Source organism: Chanodichthys erythropterus, chromosome 13 (assembly GCF_024489055.1).
Source record: "Chanodichthys erythropterus isolate Z2021 chromosome 13, ASM2448905v1, whole genome shotgun sequence".
Taxonomy (NCBI): domain Eukaryota; kingdom Metazoa; phylum Chordata; class Actinopteri; order Cypriniformes; family Xenocyprididae; genus Chanodichthys; species Chanodichthys erythropterus.
The window spans coordinates 17,349,372-17,371,760 of record NC_090233.1 but is presented as its reverse complement, the minus strand read 5'-3'; the positions used below and the strand labels follow the sequence as shown (position 1 = coordinate 17,371,760).

The 22,389-nt window shown below is 36.6% G+C and overlaps 3 protein-coding genes across 9 annotated transcripts; 1 reads left to right on the top strand and 2 right to left on the bottom strand.

Moving 5' to 3' along the window:
* Positions 1-18: 18 nt before the first annotated feature.
* brd3b (bromodomain containing 3b) lies at positions 19-14,964 on the top strand. 6 transcript variants are annotated; one of them, XM_067408065.1, is made up of 12 exons: positions 19-113; positions 1,269-1,603; positions 2,624-2,761; positions 2,879-3,023; positions 3,127-3,305; positions 4,417-4,797; positions 4,962-5,090; positions 5,172-5,360; positions 5,812-5,880; positions 6,984-7,216; positions 8,988-9,277; positions 14,826-14,964. In XM_067408065.1, the coding sequence occupies exons 2-12, from the start codon at positions 1,403-1,405 to the stop codon at positions 14,942-14,944; spliced, it is 2,073 nt and encodes a 690-aa protein (XP_067264166.1). In that variant the 5' UTR covers positions 19-113; positions 1,269-1,402; the 3' UTR covers positions 14,945-14,964. The 6 variants fall into 6 exon arrangements, with proteins under 6 accessions (XP_067264166.1, XP_067264164.1, XP_067264168.1 ...); XM_067408063.1 differs by having other exon boundaries at positions 14,823-14,963; XM_067408068.1 differs by lacking the exon at positions 5,812-5,880 and adding an exon at positions 11,849-11,974 and having other exon boundaries at positions 23-113; positions 14,826-14,954.
* Positions 14,965-18,036: 3,072 nt separating this feature from the next.
* Positions 18,037-18,695, bottom strand: LOC137034856 (putative uncharacterized protein BRD3OS). The gene has a single exon (XM_067408073.1). It carries the CDS (start codon positions 18,300-18,302, stop codon positions 18,048-18,050), a length of 255 nt encoding a protein of 84 aa, XP_067264174.1. The 5' UTR covers positions 18,303-18,695; the 3' UTR covers positions 18,037-18,047.
* A 244-nt stretch (positions 18,696-18,939) lies between these two features.
* edf1 (endothelial differentiation-related factor 1) lies at positions 18,940-22,389 on the bottom strand. 2 transcript variants are annotated; one of them, XM_067408072.1, is made up of 5 exons: positions 22,223-22,389; positions 21,887-21,938; positions 21,651-21,811; positions 21,109-21,202; positions 18,940-19,232 (listed from the first exon to the last, which is right to left on the bottom strand). In XM_067408072.1, the coding sequence occupies exons 1-5, from the start codon at positions 22,295-22,297 to the stop codon at positions 19,171-19,173; spliced, it is 444 nt and encodes a 147-aa protein (XP_067264173.1). In that variant the 5' UTR covers positions 22,298-22,389; the 3' UTR covers positions 18,940-19,170. The 2 variants fall into 2 exon arrangements, with proteins under 2 accessions (XP_067264173.1, XP_067264172.1); XM_067408071.1 differs by lacking the exon at positions 18,940-19,232 and adding an exon at positions 19,239-20,109.

The window sequence follows — 22,389 nt, the reverse complement described above, 5'->3', positions numbered from 1 at the left end:
GCGCACAACACTACCCAACCAGTGTCGACCCCAGCCATCTATTATGCTTCTTCGCAATAAAAGCTACCCGAAAATCTGCAAGGAAAACGCTACCGGAGCTGCTTGGAGTGAAAGTAATAAAGTATAACATATATATTTACGATTAGTGCATTCCGATCGAAGTTTATATTCAGTTTAGGTGATGTATATTGGTGTTTTGGGGGGAAAACACAGCTGAATGTGGCTAGCAGGATCTCCTCTGACAGAGTGGAGCTGATGAGCGGCGCTTTGCAACAATGTAACAAAACCTTCTTTCACGCGCAGCCGTTTCGATCAGTAAACGTAGAGCTCGCTGTAATTGTTTGCGCTGTTTTTTTCTCGTTGTATCAAGTGTATAAACAGGACTGGTTGATGCATTGTGGGATGATTTCAAATTAGCCCGCTGAGTAGCTAGCTGACTGAACGGCATGCACACACAATGGTTGTGTTAAAGACATGGTGGGGCTCGATCCTCGGCATTCCTCACTCGATGCCCTGTCTCTCCCGTGCCCGCCATCTTTTCAAGAACTTATATACACACACGCCTGATGCAGTTACTTTAACGCGCGATTGCAAAATGTATTTCTAGTCAAGTTTACAGTTAGAGCTCCGTTTAAGGGCGCGCAGGGGCGCAATTTGCTAGCTGATGTTTTGGTTTAATTCTGACTAAACCTGCGATTTTTCATGGCCTCTTATTGGCACGCGAAATTTTGATCGATTTGTTCGTATTTAAAACTATTGGAGTGGTTCAAATGAAACACACAAGTTTACAGTAATGTTCTGCTTTTTCCCGGGTTTCTAGCCATTCATTCGTGTGAAACCCTTGATACTGTAGTTCAGACTTTTAACTAATTTACTGGTGAAGAGACCTATATTTCATGAATCTATACAACACATAACCTGAAAATGATTATTAAAATCAATATGATTTACATTAATTATTATTAATATTAATGCAGCTATAGAAAATAACATTAGTTATTAAAAATTCGGTTTGTTTACAACATGCACATCCACTTCCACCATGATTGTGGTCTTGATAAATTTTCAAATTTGTATTGGTTATGAAATACATGTGCACAATTAGCAATATACTGTATAAAAAAAAAAAAAAAAAAAGAATGGAGTCAACTGGTATAATTTCTGCAATTACATTCCTTTTGATGCTATATACACACCGTATAGATAAATATGTCATTTATTTTCATAGCTGTATATTCATTGAGTCATTTTTCTACATTTACTGGCAGCGTGCTGACACTCAGGTCCTGAGATGGGATGTGTGTGTGGAGGTGGGACTAAGGAGCAGCAAGAGGATCATTGAAACTGAGCTAAGAGACGTACAGACGTCGTTCAAGCAACTTCTTTCAAGCAACTGACCAGTATGTCGGTAGTCACATCCCCTGCACAGGTGCCTCCACCAATTGTAAACCCTCCCCCACCTGAGGTCACGAACCCTGGTAAGCCTGGCCGAAAAACCAACCAGCTACAGTACATGCAGAATGTGGTTGTGAAGACTCTGTGGAAGCATCAGTTTGCGTGGCCCTTTTACACACCTGTGGATGCCATCAAGTTGAATCTGCCAGTGAGTTATTTTTTTGGCCTTTCTTTATATATATAATTTTTTGATTTGGTGCTCAATTATTATAAGTTATTATAAGTGTTTTTATTATCAATGTTGAAAACATACTTTTTTTCCTGAATTCTTTGTTGAATAGAATGTTCAATGAACACCATTCATTTGAAATGTAACTCTTTTGAAAAATTATAAATGTCACTTTTGATCAATTTATTGTATCCTTCCTGAATAAAAGTAGCTTCAGCCTTTTGAATGGTGTATCACAATTTCCAGAAAAGTATTTAGTAGCTTTGCCATCACAGAAATATATTACACTTTAAAATATATTAAAATATAAAACAGTTCTTTTAAATTGTGACATTTCACAATATCATAGTTTTTGTTTTGTTTTTTCAAATAAATGCAGCCATGGTGAGACTTAAAATATAAAATATTATTCATTATTTCAAACTTTATTTTGACCAGTAATGTTGACTTAAAGGGATAGTTTCTTTCTTCTGTTGAACACAAAAGAAGATATTTTAAAGAAGAACCAGACAGTTGACTTTTATAATATTTGTTTTTCCTACTATGGAAGTCAATTGCTACCATCAACTGTTTGATTACCAGCAGTCTATAAAATATCTTCTTTTGTGTTCAACAGAAGAAAGAAACTCATATAGGTTTGGGACAACTTGGGAGTTAGTAAGTGATAGCAAAATTTTAATTTTGTGCTGAGCTATCCCTTTAAAGGTGACAAGTGTAATTTTTGCACCTCTAGTGTTACCAAGAGGAATTACAAAAAAGTGACAATCTGCTATGGTTTGGGCAAGCAGAGAATCCCAAACCCATGCAGTTGATTGATTTTGTTTTTGTGTTGAGTTGGTTGGGATTATCAAACTATATGTAGAGTGGGAAATAAACTATAAATTACTTACTAATGGCTGTAGTGTTTAAAATTTAAAATATTACACGCATCACCTTTAAATGTTTGTTTTCCTTTACCTAGTGCATTACGCCTTGTCTAATTTATTATCTCGGTCATAGGACTACCATAAAGTTATTAAGAATCCAATGGACATGGGAACCATAAAGAAGCGACTTGAGAATAATTACTATTGGACTGCTGGCGAATGCATGCAGGACTTTAACACTATGTTCACAAACTGTTACATCTATAACAAGGTAGATCCAAGTCCTTAATATTTATTTTTATTTTATAATATTACAAAATATATTATTATTATAATTATTATACATTTTGTGTGATTTAAATCAATTTCCCTTGAATTATTGTCCTAGCCCACAGATGACATTGTTCTAATGGCTCAAGCCTTGGAAAAGATTTTCCTCCAAAAGGTAGCTCAGATGCCCCAGGAGGAGGTGGAACTTTTACCCCCACCACCGAAGGGTAAAGCACGGAAACCTGGAGCACCCCCTGCTTCAGGTAACTGACTGGATGCCACAAATAATAAACCTTTGAAGTTACCAATGATGCAATGCTTGGATGAGGGTTTCCAGCTGACCTTGTCATTATCACATCCAAACAGAAAACCAACAATCAATAGCACTGACTACCGGTTCTCCATCCTCGTCATGTCCGAGCTCCCCTCCACAGCTGGCTCAGACTCCTGTAATAGCTGCGACTCCGGTCTCGACCATCACCTCCAATGTCCAAGCTGTGCCCCCTGCCAATTCCATGATTCCAACCGCACAGCCTGTTCTCAAAGTAAGACCATCTAAAATGATGTGGACATAGCAGGTTTTATTTGCTCAGTCCTATCTATCTGCCTCTCTCTGTCTATACTGTCTCTTAATTTTGTTCTTTATTATATTTTGTTTAGATGTTTTTTAGCTTTACATATTTTTAGCAGCTGGGCTTTAAAGGGGATGGATTAGGGATGCAACTTCTCTGAAAGGCCTTTAGTTTTCTGACAGCATGCTGTGCTTTAGTGTGTTAACAGTCTAAAAGTAGCTATAAGATTGCCAACAAACTAAAACATTTTCTGAGATGTCTAAATTCTTCTCTTAAAGCACCGCTGTTTCAGCCATCAAAACAATTTTTGTAACAGATTCACTGCCTTCAGCAATAGATTTCAAATCACCTGCTCTGAGTAATGTTCCCATTATTATGCATAATCTGTTTTTTTGTGAGGGCTATAATAGTTGGTGCAATAAAATGATTTGTGGTCTATTTATTTGTTCAATATCTGTTCTATTGAAGGATAAATGGCAAGAATGTTGTGTCTGTATATCTCTAAAAAAACAAAACAAGTCTAACTGGTATTGACTAACTTGACACTAAACCAGCCTAATTATTAAAGGCTTCCTTAAAGCTAGTCTGTCACACATGCCACTGATCAGTCATTTTGCACATTAGTGGCCGAAGCCGAATACCTTATTCAGAAAGACACGGAAAATTAATAACGCATTCTACAGAGCCCCTAAAGGGACATGGTTAGGCTTACTTGGGTTACACAGTGTTCATATATCTTATACTGTATATGACAAATATCTTGTAAATGTGTGGTCAGTACCGCTGTTCCCTATACACAGATTATGCATGATCACGAAAAGCAAGCGCGCATTCAGAAGCAATTTCAATACCCCGCATATTGCTCCTTGATGCACTCAAATTATGTACAGTACAATTACCCAACTGCATAATTGCGAGAGAACGCAAAAGCATTGAGATATATTTTTCCTCCCATCTCATATTTTTTCCATCATCATGTCCCTTTAGGAGCTCCGTAGAATGCATAATTTCCTTTCCAAATAGGGAATTCGGCTTTGGGCACATCCCTAATTTAGTAGTGTTCTAACACACATGCTGATCTAAGTTTCCTCAGAAGAAAGGGGTGAAGCGGAAAGCGGACACTACCACACCTACAACCTGCGCAATCACTGCCAGCAGAAGTGAGTCGCCCACTGCGATGTTAGAGTCCAAACACAGTAAAGTCATTTCCAGACGAGAGAGCACAGGTCGACCCATCAAACCTCCCAAAAAAGACCTGGAGGATGGGGATGTCCAACAGCAAGGCAACAAGAAAAGCAAGCTCAACGATCATCTCAAATACTGTGACACTATCCTTAAAGAGATGCTTTCCAAGAAGCATGCGGCCTACGCCTGGCCCTTCTACAAGCCTGTAGATGCAGAGGCCCTGGAGCTGCATGACTATCATGAAATCATCAAGCAACCAATGGACCTCAGTACTGTCAAAGTATGGCTAAAATAACACCTTGAAAAGTTATTTAAGTGTAGAATAGTAAATATTCAAAAGAAATTGATTTATTTATATAAATAAACTTTTATATACTGTATATAATGTTTTTTTTATTACATTTTTAAAGCCAGACTTTATCTCACACAAAATGTCTTTTCCAGAAAAAGATGGACAGTCGAGAATACCAAGACGCCCAAAGCTTTGCGGCAGATATTCGGTTAATGTTCTCAAATTGTTACAAATACAACCCGCCTGATCACGAGGTCGTTGCCATGGCAAGAAAACTCCAGGTGCGGCGGTTAAAAAAAGAGCCATTGTGCCTGATAATGTGCTTTCGGATCTCACCAATCATATTTGCCCATGTCCCACAGGATGTGTTTGAGATGAAATTCGCTAAGATGCCCGACGAACCCGCAGAGCCGTCCTCGCCTAGTGCGGTGTCGGCCACGGCGGTGGTGAGCAAAAGCACCGGCACCAGCGAGAGTAGCGCAGACTCTTCCAGCTCCAGCTCCGACTCGGAGGAGGAACGGGCCACTCGGCTGGCTGAGCTGCAGGAACAGGTGAGTGGCAAACAGGTGGGTGTCACCACTTGAGGACCAAGATCCAAACCAAGGGTGGAGAGACAGGCAGAGGCCACAGCCACTCCCCCTCACATTCACCACCTCCTCCTCCTTAGTCTGACTGCTTGTGTTAGTCATTTGGATTTTTTTTTTTTGTTTTTCCTTAATGTCTCTTGTTTTCATAATGTTTTGGAAACGAGTGCCCATTTTCACCCTGGACTGAACGTTTAACCCTCTACCGCCTCTGCAGTTTGTGTTGGCATCTTGGTATACATTGGCTTGCATGCTGTAAAACTTCAGATGACAGTTTTTAATTTCGCTGTCTCTCAATGTTAAACATATTGGTGTCGATTATAGTTACTCTGCTCTCATCATGACATAGTCTGTTGTTAAAATACATTTTTGAGAATGACTATTTTGTCCCTTGATTTCACTTTGGCTTTTTTACCAGCGATTCACTGTGGAGCACCCCAATGGTAACAGGTCGGGGACAAAAAACGGGTGTGCCAAACGTTTTCAGGTGAATGATATTTTTACTTCCCGGTCCCCCACCCCACTAACTCCTCCATTTTTCGTAGCTTCTTCTTAAGTGAGCGGTAGAGGGTTAAGGTGGTGCTTTATGGGGTGTGTTTGAGCTGGGCATCTTTAAGTGAGCTTGCTTTGACACTCAGCTAGTCTTTTGGCTCTGTTTCCCTCTCTGTTCTGTGAATGACATTGATTGGCATGTTTATCAATGAGAATCCAAATTCTTTGCCGGGATGTGATCTCCAGTGCTTCCAAATCATCATGGTAGAGTCCTTTTTATTCTTTAAAGGAGGTTTAAAGTCGTGATGAAACGGAAGTAGAGTTTTTTTTTTTTTTTTTTTGTATTGTATTGTATTGTCGTACATCGGAATGAAACGGATTAACAAAAAAAAAAAAAAAAAAAAAAAAACTTGATTCTGTCTCTAACTTGTTGATTGGATGGAGGCAGATCTGAATGCAGTCGCTTGCAAGAAAGGGGCGGGGTTTAAGTGGACTTAATGATTGATGAAGTCCGGCGTATGCATCAGAGAGAAGCCCGTCATTTCGCTGGAAAATCAAGTTATGATATTTTTATTTAGAATAATGAGGTTAAAAAATGAAACCTATAAACCGATGAATAAGATCAATAAAAGGCATTTAGGAAATAGGCTGAATTTTCATTTCAGACCGACTTTAAACTGTTTACATGTGGGTTTGTAACTGGAACTAAATGATGAAAGATAGTGTCTTTGTAAAAATGTTCGATTAGTGTGCTGCTGCATTTGAATAGCATTTGAAGAATTTATTATTATTTATTTAAAGTTGTTTATGACCATTTTGTTTGCAAAGAATTTAGAAGTAAAACAAAACTTTTCTGGGCTTGGCATTTGTTTCAAAATAAGAGTCCTCTGCAAACAGCTATTTTCTGGGGAGAGCATTTCCATGAAAATGGGAGATAAGTAGGTAACAAATGTCATTCATTATCCTTCAAACTTTTCCCTTCATCACCAGTCCCATCATCTGTCCCGCACATCTAAGATCCTAGTCTTTTACGTTAGCGTCGATGCAGCATGCCCCATCCCCCTGCTTGCTAACCATTCCCTCCACCTTCCTCCTCAGCTGAAGGCTGTTCATGAACAGCTAGCCGCTCTGTCACAGGGTCCTGTGAGCAAACCAAAGAAAAAGAAAGAGAAGAAGGAAAAAGAAAAGAAGAAGAAAGACAAGGAGAAGGACAAAGACAAAAACAAGGTCAAGGCGGAAGATGACAAAAAGGCCAAGTCCACGCAACCGAATAAGCAAACTCCGCAGAAAAAGACCTCTGCACGGAAACCCAACAGCACGTCCACCACGAGGTTAGATTGTTTTTTTGTTGTTGTTGTTGTTTTGTGGTGGTTTTGTTTTGGTTGGTTGGTTGGTTGTTTTTTTTGGGGGGGGGGTTGTAATACATTAATTGTAATACATGGCAACGTTATACTAAATACTATATTATTATACATGTTTTGTTGATTTACAAATGGAATGTGCACAAATGCATTTTATTTTACACAATATTTAGAATATTTCAGAACTATGGAAGCCTGTTCTAACTCAGATTTAAAAAAAAATAAATAAATAAAATGTTACTTCTTGTAATTGCGATTTTATTTTTTTTATAATTGGGACTTTACACTACACTGCACTAATTTATTAATAATGTTTTTAATATTTTTCTTATGCTTATCTGTGCTGCATTTATTTGACCAAAAATAAAGTAACAACAATAATATTGAAATACAATTAAAATTTAAAATAGCTGTTTGCTAGAAATCATATCAAATATGATTATTTGGTGCTCAAGAAACATTTCTTATAAATGTTGAAAAAAGAATTCTGATTTTATTTCTTATTTTAAAGTTTATCTCACATTTACATTTATTGTTTTTTTTACTCTGAGGTGGAAACAGGGTTCCATAGAAAACTGAAGATCCACAATACGATTGGCAAACACTTAATAATAGGCCAAGCAGTCATGATTATTAACAGATAATCAACTGATAATATTGGCTGATTATTTGGCCCATATTGTATATGTGGATACATAAATACCAATTTTAAGTTGTTTAAAGTTCAATGTAAATCAACACAATTTAATAACACACAATGTGCCATTTATTGGTCATAGTGGTAAAGTGTGCTAACTTTCATGTAATTCTTTCAATCTCAGTATGGCAGTTCAGTCTTGTGTATAGAGTTTAAAGGGGACCTATTATGCAAAATTCACTTTAATAAGGTGTTTGAACACCGATGTTTGTCCGCAGTGTGTGAGAAGCACCAGTCTATAATGGTAAAAATTCACTCACCCATTTTTTATATAAATCCCATAAATCAAAATCAGTCTCTTCAAATGAGCTGATTCAGATTTCCTCCTATAATGACATCATTATAGGGAGAAGCCCCGCCCACAGCCGGTGATGATCTGCTGTATTAGCATAGACAAAGCCCTAAATGAGAAGCCCCGAGTCTGCCATTTCTGTATCCTAGCTGTAGCAACTGGAGTTGTACAATGTCTGTGCCAAAGAGGCATTACAAGTGTTGTTTTGGAATGTACCAATGCACAGGACTCCCACCATCTAAGTCACTAAGGACATATGGTTAAATTTAATTTTTGAAGGAAATATCCTGAAGAAAATAAAGTCTTACACATTTACGTCAATCATTTTGTGGCCAACTGCTTCACAAACAAGGGTCTTTTCAGTGACTTTGGTTTGAAAATATAAGGCTAAACACCTCTACTGACAGTTTCTGACATTTTCAGTGCGTGAGATTGTCCTTTTTTGTTGTTGCTGGTGTTCTGGCATTCTGCCTTACATCGGTATGCTATAGCCTGAGCTTTTGAAGCTCCACCCTCTTCTTGAAAGGGGGCTGGGAGCACCAGCTCATTTGCATTTTAAAGGGACACACACTAAAAGGCACAGTTTTAAATTTTAACATGCTATTAAATTTTCTGTGGGGTATTCTGAGCTAAAACTTCACATACACACTCTGGGGACATCAGAGACTTACTTTACATCTTATAAAAAGGAGCATAATAGGTCACTTTTAAGGTTAAGAAGCATTTGTGCAAACTACACCTCCAATCCACAGGCAACCGAAAAAGGGGGGCAAACCTGGCGCTGCAAACTATGAGTCTGACGAGGAGGAGTCTCTTCCCATGTCTTACGATGAAAAACGGCAACTTAGCCTGGATATCAACCGGTTGCCCGGTGAGAAACTGGGCCGCGTGGTTCACATCATCCAGTCACGTGAGCCGTCACTGCGAGACTCCAACCCAGACGAGATCGAGATCGACTTTGAAACGCTCAAGCCTTCCACGTTGCGTGAGCTCGAACGATACGTCAAGTCCTGTTTACAGAAAAAGCAGCGCAAACCTTTACGTAAGTGCCCTTCTTTTCTTTCTCAGCAGATTTGTTGCTAGGTATAAGCTTACTTCAGTGTTTTATAGACGAGCAGCTCTCTTTTCTTGCCTGGTCCGTCTGCTCTAAAAGCTGAAATGGGCTGTGCTATTTCCTCCTTTGAGCTGGGAGCACTCACCTTCTCCAATGTGTTGCATGACTTTTGGTGGATTACCTTACATGTGCTTTCCCTGGTATTAATACCTTCAAGTGAAGCTTCAAGGGTTTAAAGAGTACATCAGTATACAGTAGAGAACATTTGATCAGACCATCAATTTCCTAATTGTACACAGTGTACATGTAATTATTGTGCACACTGCAGTACTCATACTTCATAATGGAATATTCTGGGTTCATTACAACTTAAGCTCAATCTTCAGCATTTGTGGCATAATGTTGATTTCCACAATAAGTAATTTCCACTTGTCCCTTCTTTTCTATAAAAAAAGGCACATACAAATGGAAGTGCATGGGGTCAATCCATAACCATTAAAATACTCACTGGAATGCAACAGTGCCTGCTTGCATTTTTAGCGACCTTGGTGCCGGAAGTGTGTATATATATATATATATATATATATATATATATATATATATATATATATATATATATATATATATATATATATATATATATATATATATATATATATATATAATATATAATATATATATATATTTTTTTTTTTTTTTTTCATTTATATTTTCAATAGGGTGTTTTGTTAAAGATTAAGCCAAACCAACCAGCTATGATGTGAATAGCAACATTACAAACTTTGATTTGAACCAAAAAAGTATTGGAAAATCGGACAAGAAGTCTAAGGTACAGGACTGTGTAGTAAACTTCTCTAATGAAGGGAAGAATTGCATTGCCATTAATCAAAATACCATTGATAAAAAACCATGTTAATCGGCCACACTTTATAAAACTTGTTGCACAATTAATATACATATATTTAAGTAGTTTGAAAGGGTTGAAGGGACTGACTTTATTACTTCATTCATGTTGCTTCATGGGGAGTGGGTAGGCGCTAAATTCTTTTAGCGTGATTTTCTTGTTGCAGTTCTCTGGTGGTGATTTCTTTTACAGAATTATAGGTAATGTAGTTTTTATGTAGGTTAGCAGGCTAGTATTTCTTATTTCTAGTGCTTACATTTTTTCAGGTAGATCTATTTTTTTGTTCTATTGTAGTTTGTTGTCCTATTGCTTGTAATTAGTTTCTTTGTTCTTATTTTATCATTGACTGCTGACTTGTCTTCAGTAAGTGTGAGAAAGAGAGATATTGAAATTGTGAAATTTCAATGGTATCAAATGTTATTGATATAAAAACCTTATTTAAAGCAAAAATAAGTATACCGTGACATTATCGTGAAATAAAATTACTCATATTGTGATATAAGATTTTGGTCACATCACCCGTCCTTACCATCGATTAACACCCTCGTAGCTCACAGAAGGCTTATTGTGAGTTATCATTAAAAAAAAAAAACAGTTCCCTTATAGAGAACCTGACTGTTGGACTATAGTATAGCCACAAGAGGTAAACTGTGCGTGTTAGCATGATTTTAATGTGGAAAAAAATGTGGAGTTTACTAACCATTTCTATGTAAAGTTGTATTCAACTTTGTTACCATGATAAAAGTAAAACAAACTAAACCTAAAATAAATAAAAATTATGAGAACAACTTTACTTAAAGGTGCTATAGAGGATGTTTTGTTTTATACATTTTTGCAATATTACTTGAAACTGTCTTTACTAACTGATAAAAGACTATTTATAAGGTGCACTGAAAGGAATAATCTCATCTGTGCACGAGGTAGGGCCTTAAAAACATCAGCCAATCGTTTGTGTGATCATCACATAAACGATTGGCTCTCTGGCTTGTCAATCACTGCCACTATGTTCCTTGTGAGAGACGCGTGCGCACTTTCCACACTCCACAGGCGCCGCATGCAATGTTTTTGCCAGGAGTAACAACTGCAGATTATGAGTTACCTGCGGTGAGTCCGACATAATAACACGACACAGCGAATGCCGGTGGTAAACAAACACTCGTGTTCCAATACTTGTGCACGAGTTTTGGGAGGCGTTCCCTCTAATTGAGCTGTGAAGGAGGGGGGTTGTTCTTACGCATGCGCTCATTTCAAAAACTCAGTAACAGTCTTTGGTTTCTCAGTCGACGAAAACATCCTCTATAGCACCTTTAAATACACAAGTTATGTAAGTGTTTTCATAAAATTAAAATCTTTTCATTTTTTTAAAATTCCTCTAAAAATTGTCCCCATTCACTTCTATTGTTAGTGTTTCAACATAACCTTGATTTTTGTTTGTTTTAAGGAAAATGAAGGATGAGTCTAAGTATTTTTCTATGGTAGTAACCAAATGCTGCTGTTTGGTCTTAACTTGAACCTGATAAGATTCCTTGAACACAAATTTGACATCATGGAGTTTAAAACCAGTGTAGCAGAGTGCTTTTTGCTGCTTGTTGCCACGGCGGTGGGCTACGAGGGCAACCCGTTACTCACCGGTCACCGCTGTGTGTCTCCTGCAGCGGGCACTGGGAAAAAGAGTGCCAAGTCTAAAGAGGAACTGGTTCAGGAAAAGAAGAAAGAGTTAGAAAAGAGGCTACAGGACGTGAGCGGACAACTGAACAACAACAAGAAACCACCCAAAAAAGGTACCTGTGTGGTAGTGTGCAGATGTGAGCAGACAGGTGACCAAACTGGGTTAGCTGGATTTAGGATGGTAGGATAAGAAAACAGAGATAAGGATAGGCTTTTTGCTTCACTAATTTGACTAACTTCATCTAAGGTCTTCTGCCAGACCTTCATATGTAATGCTATTCATACACTGAAAAGGGTTTGCAGGGCTCAACAACAAGGGTGGACTGCTGGCCATAGTTTTGAACCAGTTAGACTGTCTATTGTTCAGTGCTATGTCTTACCATTTCTTCTGTGAAATTTGCAAGCGAATTTTGGTCAAATTTGTAACTTTGTTAGCTAGGTAAACTTATCTAACTGGCTAGATGGATTGTTTTGTTTTAAAGACTAAATATTAATAGTTTTTGTTAGTGATGCACCGAAATGAAAATTCAGGCCTGAAACTGAAAATTTACTTCTTTTTTTTTTTTCTTTCTTTTTACTTTATATATATATATGGAAAGCAAAAATAAAGTTCAGTAATAAATTAATTACATTTATTTGCTAATCAACACTCAAATAAAACTCAGCTTAACAAACATTTTAATTGCCCATGAGGCAATAACAGAATTATGTTTCTACTCCAATTTGGTGGGGAAATATAAACATTTAAAGGGGGGGAGGGGGGGTGGTATCACACACAAGTTCTGCCAATCTCATGTACCTACAGAGTAGTAGTGCATTCTTCATATCTCCTAAAAGTCTTTAGTTTTAACATATTTATAAAAGATACATACGCTGTACTGAGTCTTTCCGAAAACAGCCAAGCTCCTGGAGTCGTGCCGTGGGCGAAGCTAAAGAGTCACGAGCATGCGCAGCTATTGCGAAACTATCAATGGTCAGCTAAACAAATGTATTTAAACACACACAATACACCATTGCCTAGGATTGACTTTATCCTTATTTTGATAGTTATTTTAAGGCAAGTTTCTATGGTTATTTTAATGACAAATATCGAGAGTGCATCAATGTAATGCGTGAGCACAAATCTCTCAGCTCCACCTAACGCTGGGTTCTTTGGGAAGCAAGGTTATCTTTCCTTCACAACCAAAAACACACTTCTTTGGTGACACTGTTGATTTCGTGGTCTAAAAACAAAGTGACAAATCTTTCTTGAGTAAGTCCTGTGCAGTGCTGCCGATGACTTCCGTAAAGCCAAATAAAGCACGTTGATTGGTGTGCTCTTGCTCTCGCTCTGGTGTGCGTGCGCTCTTCCGGGAGAAGTGCCCATACAAGGAATTCTGCCCTTTATTACATAATAAAGGGCCATACTTGAAAAAATAAGTGCGAAGTTTGTGAGGAATTGGAAGAGTATTTTTGACACAGAAATACTGATATACGTCCAACTCGTGTTTTGAAACTTTGGCCTTGTTTAGCATGAGAATCCAACTCTTTAACAGTGTAAATAAATCAGAATGCATGAAATGGCATTGCACCCCCCCTCCCCCCACCTTACAAGACAGAATTATGCAAACACATTAAATAATTAATGAAGGTTAAGTAAAAATATAATGAATATGTAATACAGGGCATATATTAACCAAAATGCTGCTCTCTAAAGTTATTTTTGGTTCACGGATCAACAGAAAACAGCATAGACTAAATCGATCTTGAGGTTTAAGAATCCATATCAGTATCGATTAAAATCGAGAAATCTATATTGTCAATCTGTTTAACTTTTCTAGTTTATACATGTTTTGTGCACAAAATAGACTCTGAACTGTCAAAATTCACCATCAGAGAAGCACTAATTAAGCGTTATTGATTTTGGTAGCTGTAATTTTGGCGCATCCCTAGTTTTTGACTTAATATTCTTATTAGATTCAATACCATTGTGTTTAAATTTCAAACCAATCTGTTTTTTGATTTGTTTTGTTTTGTTTTTTACCCACACATGCCATTATTTTTCCATCTAGTGTGTTTATAAATTTATATCTGTCTTGGAGCTCCTGTATGATTTCTATTTCAAATAAATGATATAATAATTTTAAATAATAAATAATAATAAAAATTATATATATATATATAAATTATTATTATTATTATTTTACTTTTTATTCATATATTGAGGTTTCCACAAAAAATATTAAACTGTACAACTGTTTTCAACATTGATAATAAGAAAATAAGTCTTGAGCAATTTAGAATATTAGAATGATTTCTGAAGGATCATCTGGCACTGGAGACTGGAGTAATGGCTGCTAAAAATTCGGCTTTGCCATCACAGGAATAAATTACATTTTAAAATATATTAAAAAAATAATAATAATATTAATATATATATATATATTTGACCCCAACCACTCCATAAACACTAACTATAAACATGGTAGTGTTTTTAGATATTTTTGTTCTTTAAATATTAAATACAATTATTTAATTATTAATTATTTCATGTATATTATAATTAACTTGTAATTAAAGTCTTGGCAGGGCAATTAGAAATCTTTAGCTACTGACAGAAAAAAAAACCTTGCTGTTGAGCCCTGGTTTGGACAAATAGTAAAACATGGTTAAACCTGCTAGAGAAGCTAATAACTGATGAATATGGTTGTGTATGTGCTGTAACTAACTGACTTCACTTGATATCAGCTGCTTTGGTGGGCACGCAATATATTCTGTCTTTTCGAGATCAGTTCTTTGCTTTCTTTGTGCATGTCTCTGCTTTATTGTTATACACAGCTGCAGGTGTGGGTAAGGGCGTGTAAAAAAAACAACTTAGGGACAAAGGTCTTGACGGAAATGAATTGCATAAAATATATACATTCAGTGTTTGTTTTTCTCATACATATTGAACATGCAATCACTTCTCTTCCCTGTTCCCAGCAGAGAAGGCGGGGTCAGCGCAGGGGGGCGGGCCATCTCGGCTGAGTGGCAGCAGCAGTTCTTCGGATTCCGGCAGCAGCAGCTCCAGTGGCTCCAGCTCCGAGAGCAGCGACTCAGATTGAACTCGAATCGACACGTTGCATACTTCAACCTCCTCTATTTTCTAATGAGTAGTGTGTGTTGTCATGATAGTGTCTCTCTGAAGGCCCATTTTATAAAGAGCTAGATGCTTTGCAGATGGCAGAGGATATTTTAAAATAGTTTGTAGGATGCTCTTGACTCAGATAAAGAGGAGAGTTGGAATAGTTCAAGCAGTTTTAAGGTTCTCGCTGGCCCTCAAAGGGAAATGCCTGGTATCACCAGAGGGGGAAAAAAAAAACAACAAAAAAAAAGATATTTTTTTGAAAATATGTCAGTTGTGGAGGTGAAACGGTTGTGTGTGTCTGTTGTTTTTTTTTTTTTCTTCCCTTCTTTCTTTTTTTTAGGTTGCTGCTCATTAGATCCATACTGAAAACATGCGTTTGTTAGTGGAAAAACTGACAAATGCCTGGCTGCATTTTACTGATCGAGTAGCTACACAAGGTCTCAAAGACTGAAGGAACAAACAGTGAATTATCGGCTCTGTCGCTCTGGTGTGGTTCTGTCATGTTGGCATGACATTTCAACTCATTCCGCATTTATTTTGCTGACTATGATAATACTCTTCATTGTTACCATTTTTAAGAGAATCTATTTATTTTTTTTATCCAAAAAGGCACAAAGTTATGCGTGTTTTCAACCTTCGGTCTTCACAGAAATGTTTCCAGTTGACCTGTTTAAATGTAAGAAATTTGGTTCAACATAACTCACTAGAACTCTAGACAGCATTTGGTAACTCTGGTGTCAGTATCGTTACTAAACCTTCAATTTCAGAGGCTTCGCAGTCATTTTGGCTATTTCAACACTGTACATTTTCTCTTCCGGTGCTCTCAGCTCAGTATTTGATGTAGAATTATGTCTGAATTTTTTGTTTGTATGTTTTTAATCTATATCATACGCTCATTTGTTTGTTTTATATTTGGATTGTCTTCTGTATTTTTTTTTTTTACTATTGATATGTAGGTGCCCTGAGTATCTCTTATCCTACTTTCTATCTGATACGCCTCATCTTTACCAAGTCCATTCATAGGACAATCAAAGTTGTGATTCAAGTTCAGTATATATGAAATGGAGGTATTTTAGGGTGTCCGAGTACACTCCAAAATAATGGCAAAATACATTCAGATGTTAAAAAAACACCCACAAGGCTGCAGATTGGAATGAATCAGCCTCTATGAAACTCCTCCCTGGGAAAACCAAGTGAATGCTAGCTCTCTTGGACAAGTAGCCATTTAGAGGAGACTTCTGTAAAGAACAAGAGGGAAGCATTTAAAGACAAAGTTGGACATTTATCTTTGAGAAGACTTCAAGCAGCAGTGCTAGATTTAATTTCAGAAGGATATGTGTTTGACAGTAGTTATTATTAGTTGCAAGTATTACAACTAATGTATGTTCTCAAGTTTAATAACTTTATTATTTTACTTTTGTTTTTCTCAAATGGTGTATTGAATGCTTTCAATGGTACCTAGACACTTCTTGCCATGTATCCAGAATAGTTTGGAAATGGACCATGACTGATAATCTTTATAAAAAAAAAAATATGAATGTATTTGAGGTTATTTTCTCATTTTCTTTTTGTGGCTGCAGTAATGCTACTCATTCACTGGGTTTTGGCATTGGCAATGATTTATTTCATTTAACAGCCTTGAATTCAACTCTGAATAACCCCTTAAAATCATTGGATGTGCTCTTTTTGCCTTAAGTTTAGTTGGCACACTAAAATAAAGTAAAATGGGTCTGGTATAACTGATTTAAATTGAAGCCAATGTGTATAGTTTTTTTTTTTTTTTTTTAAATCATGAAAACACATCAAAAAATTGTGATGTAAAGTGACTTAATGGGTTTTCTTCTTATATGTAGGATGCTTTTAATTATGTTTTGATTTTATTCATTATACCACTGTATTGCATTACATGTTCCTTGTGACTATAACCTACCTTGTCTCTAAGATAATTTCTGTTACAGCTCCTCTTCCTCAATTCCTCCAGCAGAGCCCAGTAAATATAACTGGGGTCTATGATACAGAAAATGATGCAGACAGAGATATAAAGATACATAGGATATATAATTACAGATATAAATGTATATTCACTACTTATTCATCAATTGTCTTGGGTCTAAGTATTTTAGTTCTTTTTTTATGAGAGAGAGAGAGAACATTTGTGTATTGCATGCCAATTTACAGTATATTTCTTAAACTTTTTGAGCAGTTTATAACATGTAAATGTCATTCTTTCGAGTGAAATTTTAAAATTGGTAGCGCTGCATATGTTAAGTTCAGCAAGTTAAAGCAAGTTGACAAGTATGTTTTGGCGCAGACTTACATGATAATATCTGATGTATAAGCTAATCTGAAATTTGGACACTGAGCCCCCTGTTTTTCGTAAATAAATCACAAAAACCCATAGGAGTGTATTTTTACTATCTAGATGTATTTATTTGAGTTCACTTAATGCTTTTGTTTTTTAGAAGACATAAAACACAATAGTAAGATTTGAGTAAGATACTGTTTTGGGAAGCTTAATGAGGTCATGTTGTTCAAATGTACCAACTTCAGGTCATAAAAGTCTGTTAACCCATTAAAATCTTGATTTCACATGAACATTTTTTTTGGAAGCATCTGATATACAGATAAAGTTAGCATAATTGGCACATATAACACTTAAGGTTGTCTTAGTGTTAAGATTTATATATGACAGCAATCTTAAGACATGTAAACATAAAAATAGTTGTTTGAACAAGTAACTAATTCACATTTATACAATTGTAGTTGTTGCTACATTAAAGTATTAAGTAAAAGTATATAATATAGTTGGGTCTTAAGGAACAGCAAACATACTTTAAAAAGACATGCGCAATTTGTTACACTGTGATATCCAGTAAGAAAATACGTGTTCACTTTTCTGGGAATAAAATGGGATAACACTATCTATAATAAGCAGACAATGCTCCTCAAACTATACTGCTGTTGCACTATATATAAATGCTAAAATACTGATGCATTGTTCATGAAGCTCGGTGTAAACTTGCCCACGAGATTGTCTGAATAATGACGTGTGGACAAATGACATAACAAAAATAACACTATCACATAACAACACAAATCCGGGACTGTCCAGTGCTGTCAGAATCTTTCAGTCTTGTTTTGTCCTGTATCACAACCGCCTGGTTTCCATACTGGCTGTACCACGAGCTCTGACTGCGGCTGAGGTAATTGGTCGGAGGCGCTTTCTCCAGCTCCAGCTGCTGCTGTTGCCAAATCAGCAGCGAAGTGTCCTTGAACCGGAGTCGAGCGTAGCCTTCCGACATCGCCTTTTCGGCTAAAGGATAACGCTCCGTCATTGCCAGTAACGATGAAGTGCGGGAAGACGTCTTGTTAAATCTCTCATGAAGGTGATCGTCTCAAGTGTCGTCTCACGCCATTAGAAAAAAGGGCCGTAGTTCAGTAGCGGCAAGGGAGAAAAGTGACTTGTCTTCACCAGTTGCGCATAATCAAAATGACGATTAAACGACGCTAATCCCCTCTGCATTTTTGTTGGCTGATTTATGCAGTTTGCAGAGACAGTAGTTGAAATACATTACAAAGTAGTTTTATGACAACCTGGTCTTCTGTAGTACTCAGATTTGTTCAACCTTTTAGTTTCCTTGTAGAGTAATTCGAGAAAAAAACAGCAGCTAGTTTAACTCCAACAACGCCAGCGGCTGCCTGTGGCAACAACGTCCGCTTGAATGCGAGTCCGTCTGCAACCATGAGAAGTTTAATGGTTCCGAGGGCAGGTTCATTTGCAAAGTACAAGCGAGTTTTTTTTTTTTTATTATTATAAACAACAGCCAAGTATTTAACATTAAAATGAGCATTTAACAAATCAAATATCTATACAAATCAAATACTCTAAATGATAAGTTTCATGAATTACATGGCCTGAAAAAAAAAAAAATGCAGCATCAGTTAGAAGACAACTTAGTCAGACATAGAAATATGTTTTTATTTCAAAGCAGTGAGCAAGCTAAAAAAAAATCCAAGTCTTCATCATCTGACATAAAACGTTAGATAATAAGCCTTTTGTGTAGGTGGTAATATGAGCATGTCTGGTCCACCATTGAATTGAGAAAATATGAAGTAATGCAGCAATTAATAAAGATTGACTGTAAAGATCATATAACTACTGGTAGGTTTCAGTAGATGGTGGATCTTTCGAGGATTTTATACTCATTTCTTCTTAGGGCCGGCATCGAGGGGCTGCCCAATATCCTTTCCACGCAACTTAAGGCCTAAAAATGAAAGAGAAAATAGTTTAAAAATGAGGAAAACAAAATCTACAAGAGATAAAATATAATGGTTGTTCTCCTTTAAAGGACTGCACCTTTTAAAATGTGCTGTGATTACTTTCTGTATTACACAAAAATTATTGTTAGTTCTTTTGGCAAATGTGTAAAATGATCTACATTACTGGTCAAATGTTTGGAGTCAGCAATTTTTGGTCACTGAAAATCCAGCTTCACTATCACAGGAGTATATTACATTTTAAAATATATTAAAAACAGAAAACATTTAAAATTGTAATATTTCACAATATTACCGTTTACTGTATTTTGATCATAAATGCAGCCCTGGTGAGTATGTGAGGGGATAAAAAAAAACTAAATTATTAGTAAAACTATTACTATTTCAAAAATCTTAAAAAAAAAAAAAAAAAAAAATAGGGCTACACCCGACTAAAGAATTTTCTAGCTGACTAATAGTCACTCATTTAAGACAATAGTTGACTAATCGCACGTTTATGATAATAATTGAATTACTTCGATACATACTGGGTGGTGGCAACTGAAAATGGTTGAAAAAAGTTTCAGGGCTGGGAAAGAATTTTATATGTAACATTACTAACATTGTTTTACATTACAGAGAAATACTAGACCATAATACTGAGCCTTTAAAATAGGCCTATAAATTAAGTACTTAAGCACGCGCACAAAGCTTGCCGCAATGCACCTGCAAAAGTAATTATTATGAATGTGACGGGGAGGGAAAAAATGAAGGAGACCATCTGAAAGTTCTGATTTATTAATAAACTAGTGTTCGAGTCAGTGTCGGCTGCAAAGATGTTGTTGACGATGCTGACTCGCCCTGTCCGCAGTATTGTGGGCGCACCTAAAGAGAAAAATGGACGTTTTATAAAGATTATTAAATAATCAGACAATATTTGTTTTTGATTCGAATTGGTTTATTTAAAAGTAAAAATTTCAATGATTATATGTATATAGACATTTCTTAAGTCTATAAGTATACGAGTTTCGGTTCATTTTTTTCATTTTTCAGCTCACAGAGACTGAGACGACAGAAAGCGCATCCTTGTTTGTTTTCTTTATTTTAAAAAAGCACAAAGTTGTATTGTTATTGTGAGCTTACACAAAAAGACCCATTACAGTTTCAAATATTGTTTTTTATCTGTACTAAAAACAATGACAGTGTTTTATAGTTTTTTCCGCTGTTATCAGAAGAAAAAAAAAAAAATGCAAGTGATTGGGCCAGAGCCTCCAGGTCAGTCGGCACCAACATTTGAATATGCGCCAATAATAGCGCACATTTATCCAGGCTAACGTTATAGAGCGAGTAGCCATGTAAAGTGGCAAACGGCTACTACTTGCATGTTTCAAATGATAAGCCACAGTTAGGTCGATGAATGTTTGGATTTCCTGCCCGACATACTGTAATTACCACATGGGCCAGCTGTGTTACGCCACTTGCTTTGTTTTTCTGCGAATAACCGACTAATTAAAATTGATCATCTAAGCTTCTTCTCATTGACTAACATTTGGTCAACTATTAGGGGGCAGCCCTATATATAAAAAAAAAATAATAAATTTGATTAGTCTCATTATTCCCATATATTATCAGACACTTTCAGTTCAATCACACACATATATACAGTTTCACTGGTATTTAAAAAACAAATTGCACATTTCATCAACATGATAATCTAGTATAAAGTCTATCAGACCATGATGCAAGCAATTTTTTATTTTGCTGAATTATATAAGCACAAATCGATTACGTTATTTTAATGCATAAATCTTAGCTAGGCAGCAAATTAGCTATTGCCGCAATGCACCTGCAAAAGTAATGAATGATGAAATGACAAAATCCTACCAATGGCTCGCTCAATCTTCCCCATGACTTGGTTATTGGGAATGGCTTTCCCAGATTCATACTCTGCGATGATCTGTGGCTTCTCATTAATTTTCTGCAAGAAACAAAATTATAAGTTTGAGTCGTATGAAACAGAACAGAAGTCTTTTTTTCCATATTGTGATGTATATGCGAGTGAAACGGCTTCGCGAACAAGAAAAAATGTGGGGTGGGACTTGGTTTTGTCCATCTGGAATTGATTGGGTTGTAAGATCGTGGTGGTCTGCTATTGCTGTGATCTCATGTGATAGGTTGTCCTGCCCTCCCGTCAGTAAACATCATCAGAGAAGAGTTGTCATTGCAAGTGGGAGGGGAAGCTATTTTGATTAAAGATTACAAGAGCACATGGATTTAAAAAAATAATAATAATGATGTACACAGATGAATCATTTATAAAAAAAAAAAAAAGAAAAAAAAGTAGATTTTCAATTCATGGTGACTTTAAAAATTGAATCATACAGTAAGTCTGGTGATAGGTGGACTTTTAATGGACAAATACTCACAGTAGCCAGATCTTTCTGGGTGAGGCCCTTATTCTGGCGGCCCTGCTGGATCACTTTACCCACTTCAAGAGGCACTCTCTGGTGGCTGAGCTCCTCGGTCTCTCTATCCAGCTTGGCTGTGTTCTTGGTTACAACATGCTGTTTATTTTGCCCAGCAGCCCCTTGGAAAATGAGACTATTCATTTAATTCCATTGGTAATAAACTGATAATGTACAAAAGGTTTATAAGCTCTTACATTTCTTAGATGTTTCGACTTCCTCTCCCTTCCTCTGAGCTGAAATGATAGCCTGAAACAAAAGTACTATTAACGTCATGTAAACCGAAACTGCACGTATATCTTTGAGCTGTTATTATTATGGCTTCCACCACGTTTCGTGCACTGGCTAATCCAACAAGAAATAACACGATAGTATTTCTGTTGCATTTGTAAACAGACCAACATTTTAAGTTTTAGGTCACATTTTGCGCATTATTTGGAGCGAAACATTGAAAGCAGGTCACAGCAACAATGTGTTTGTCAAACGTGAACTAATAACGTCAGCAAACTATGTAGCAGATGGCTGTGAGATACCTGCTTAGACTTTGACTGCGCAGCCGATCCCTTCTTCCTCAAAACAGTCACGGTATCCCAGTCACTCTCTGCCATGTTGTCGAGAATTATTTGCAGAAGTGTTTGATGATAAACAGCAGCGGGGCGTTGAAGTTGTCGAGCACGTCTCTGCTCTTTATGCTAGTGAA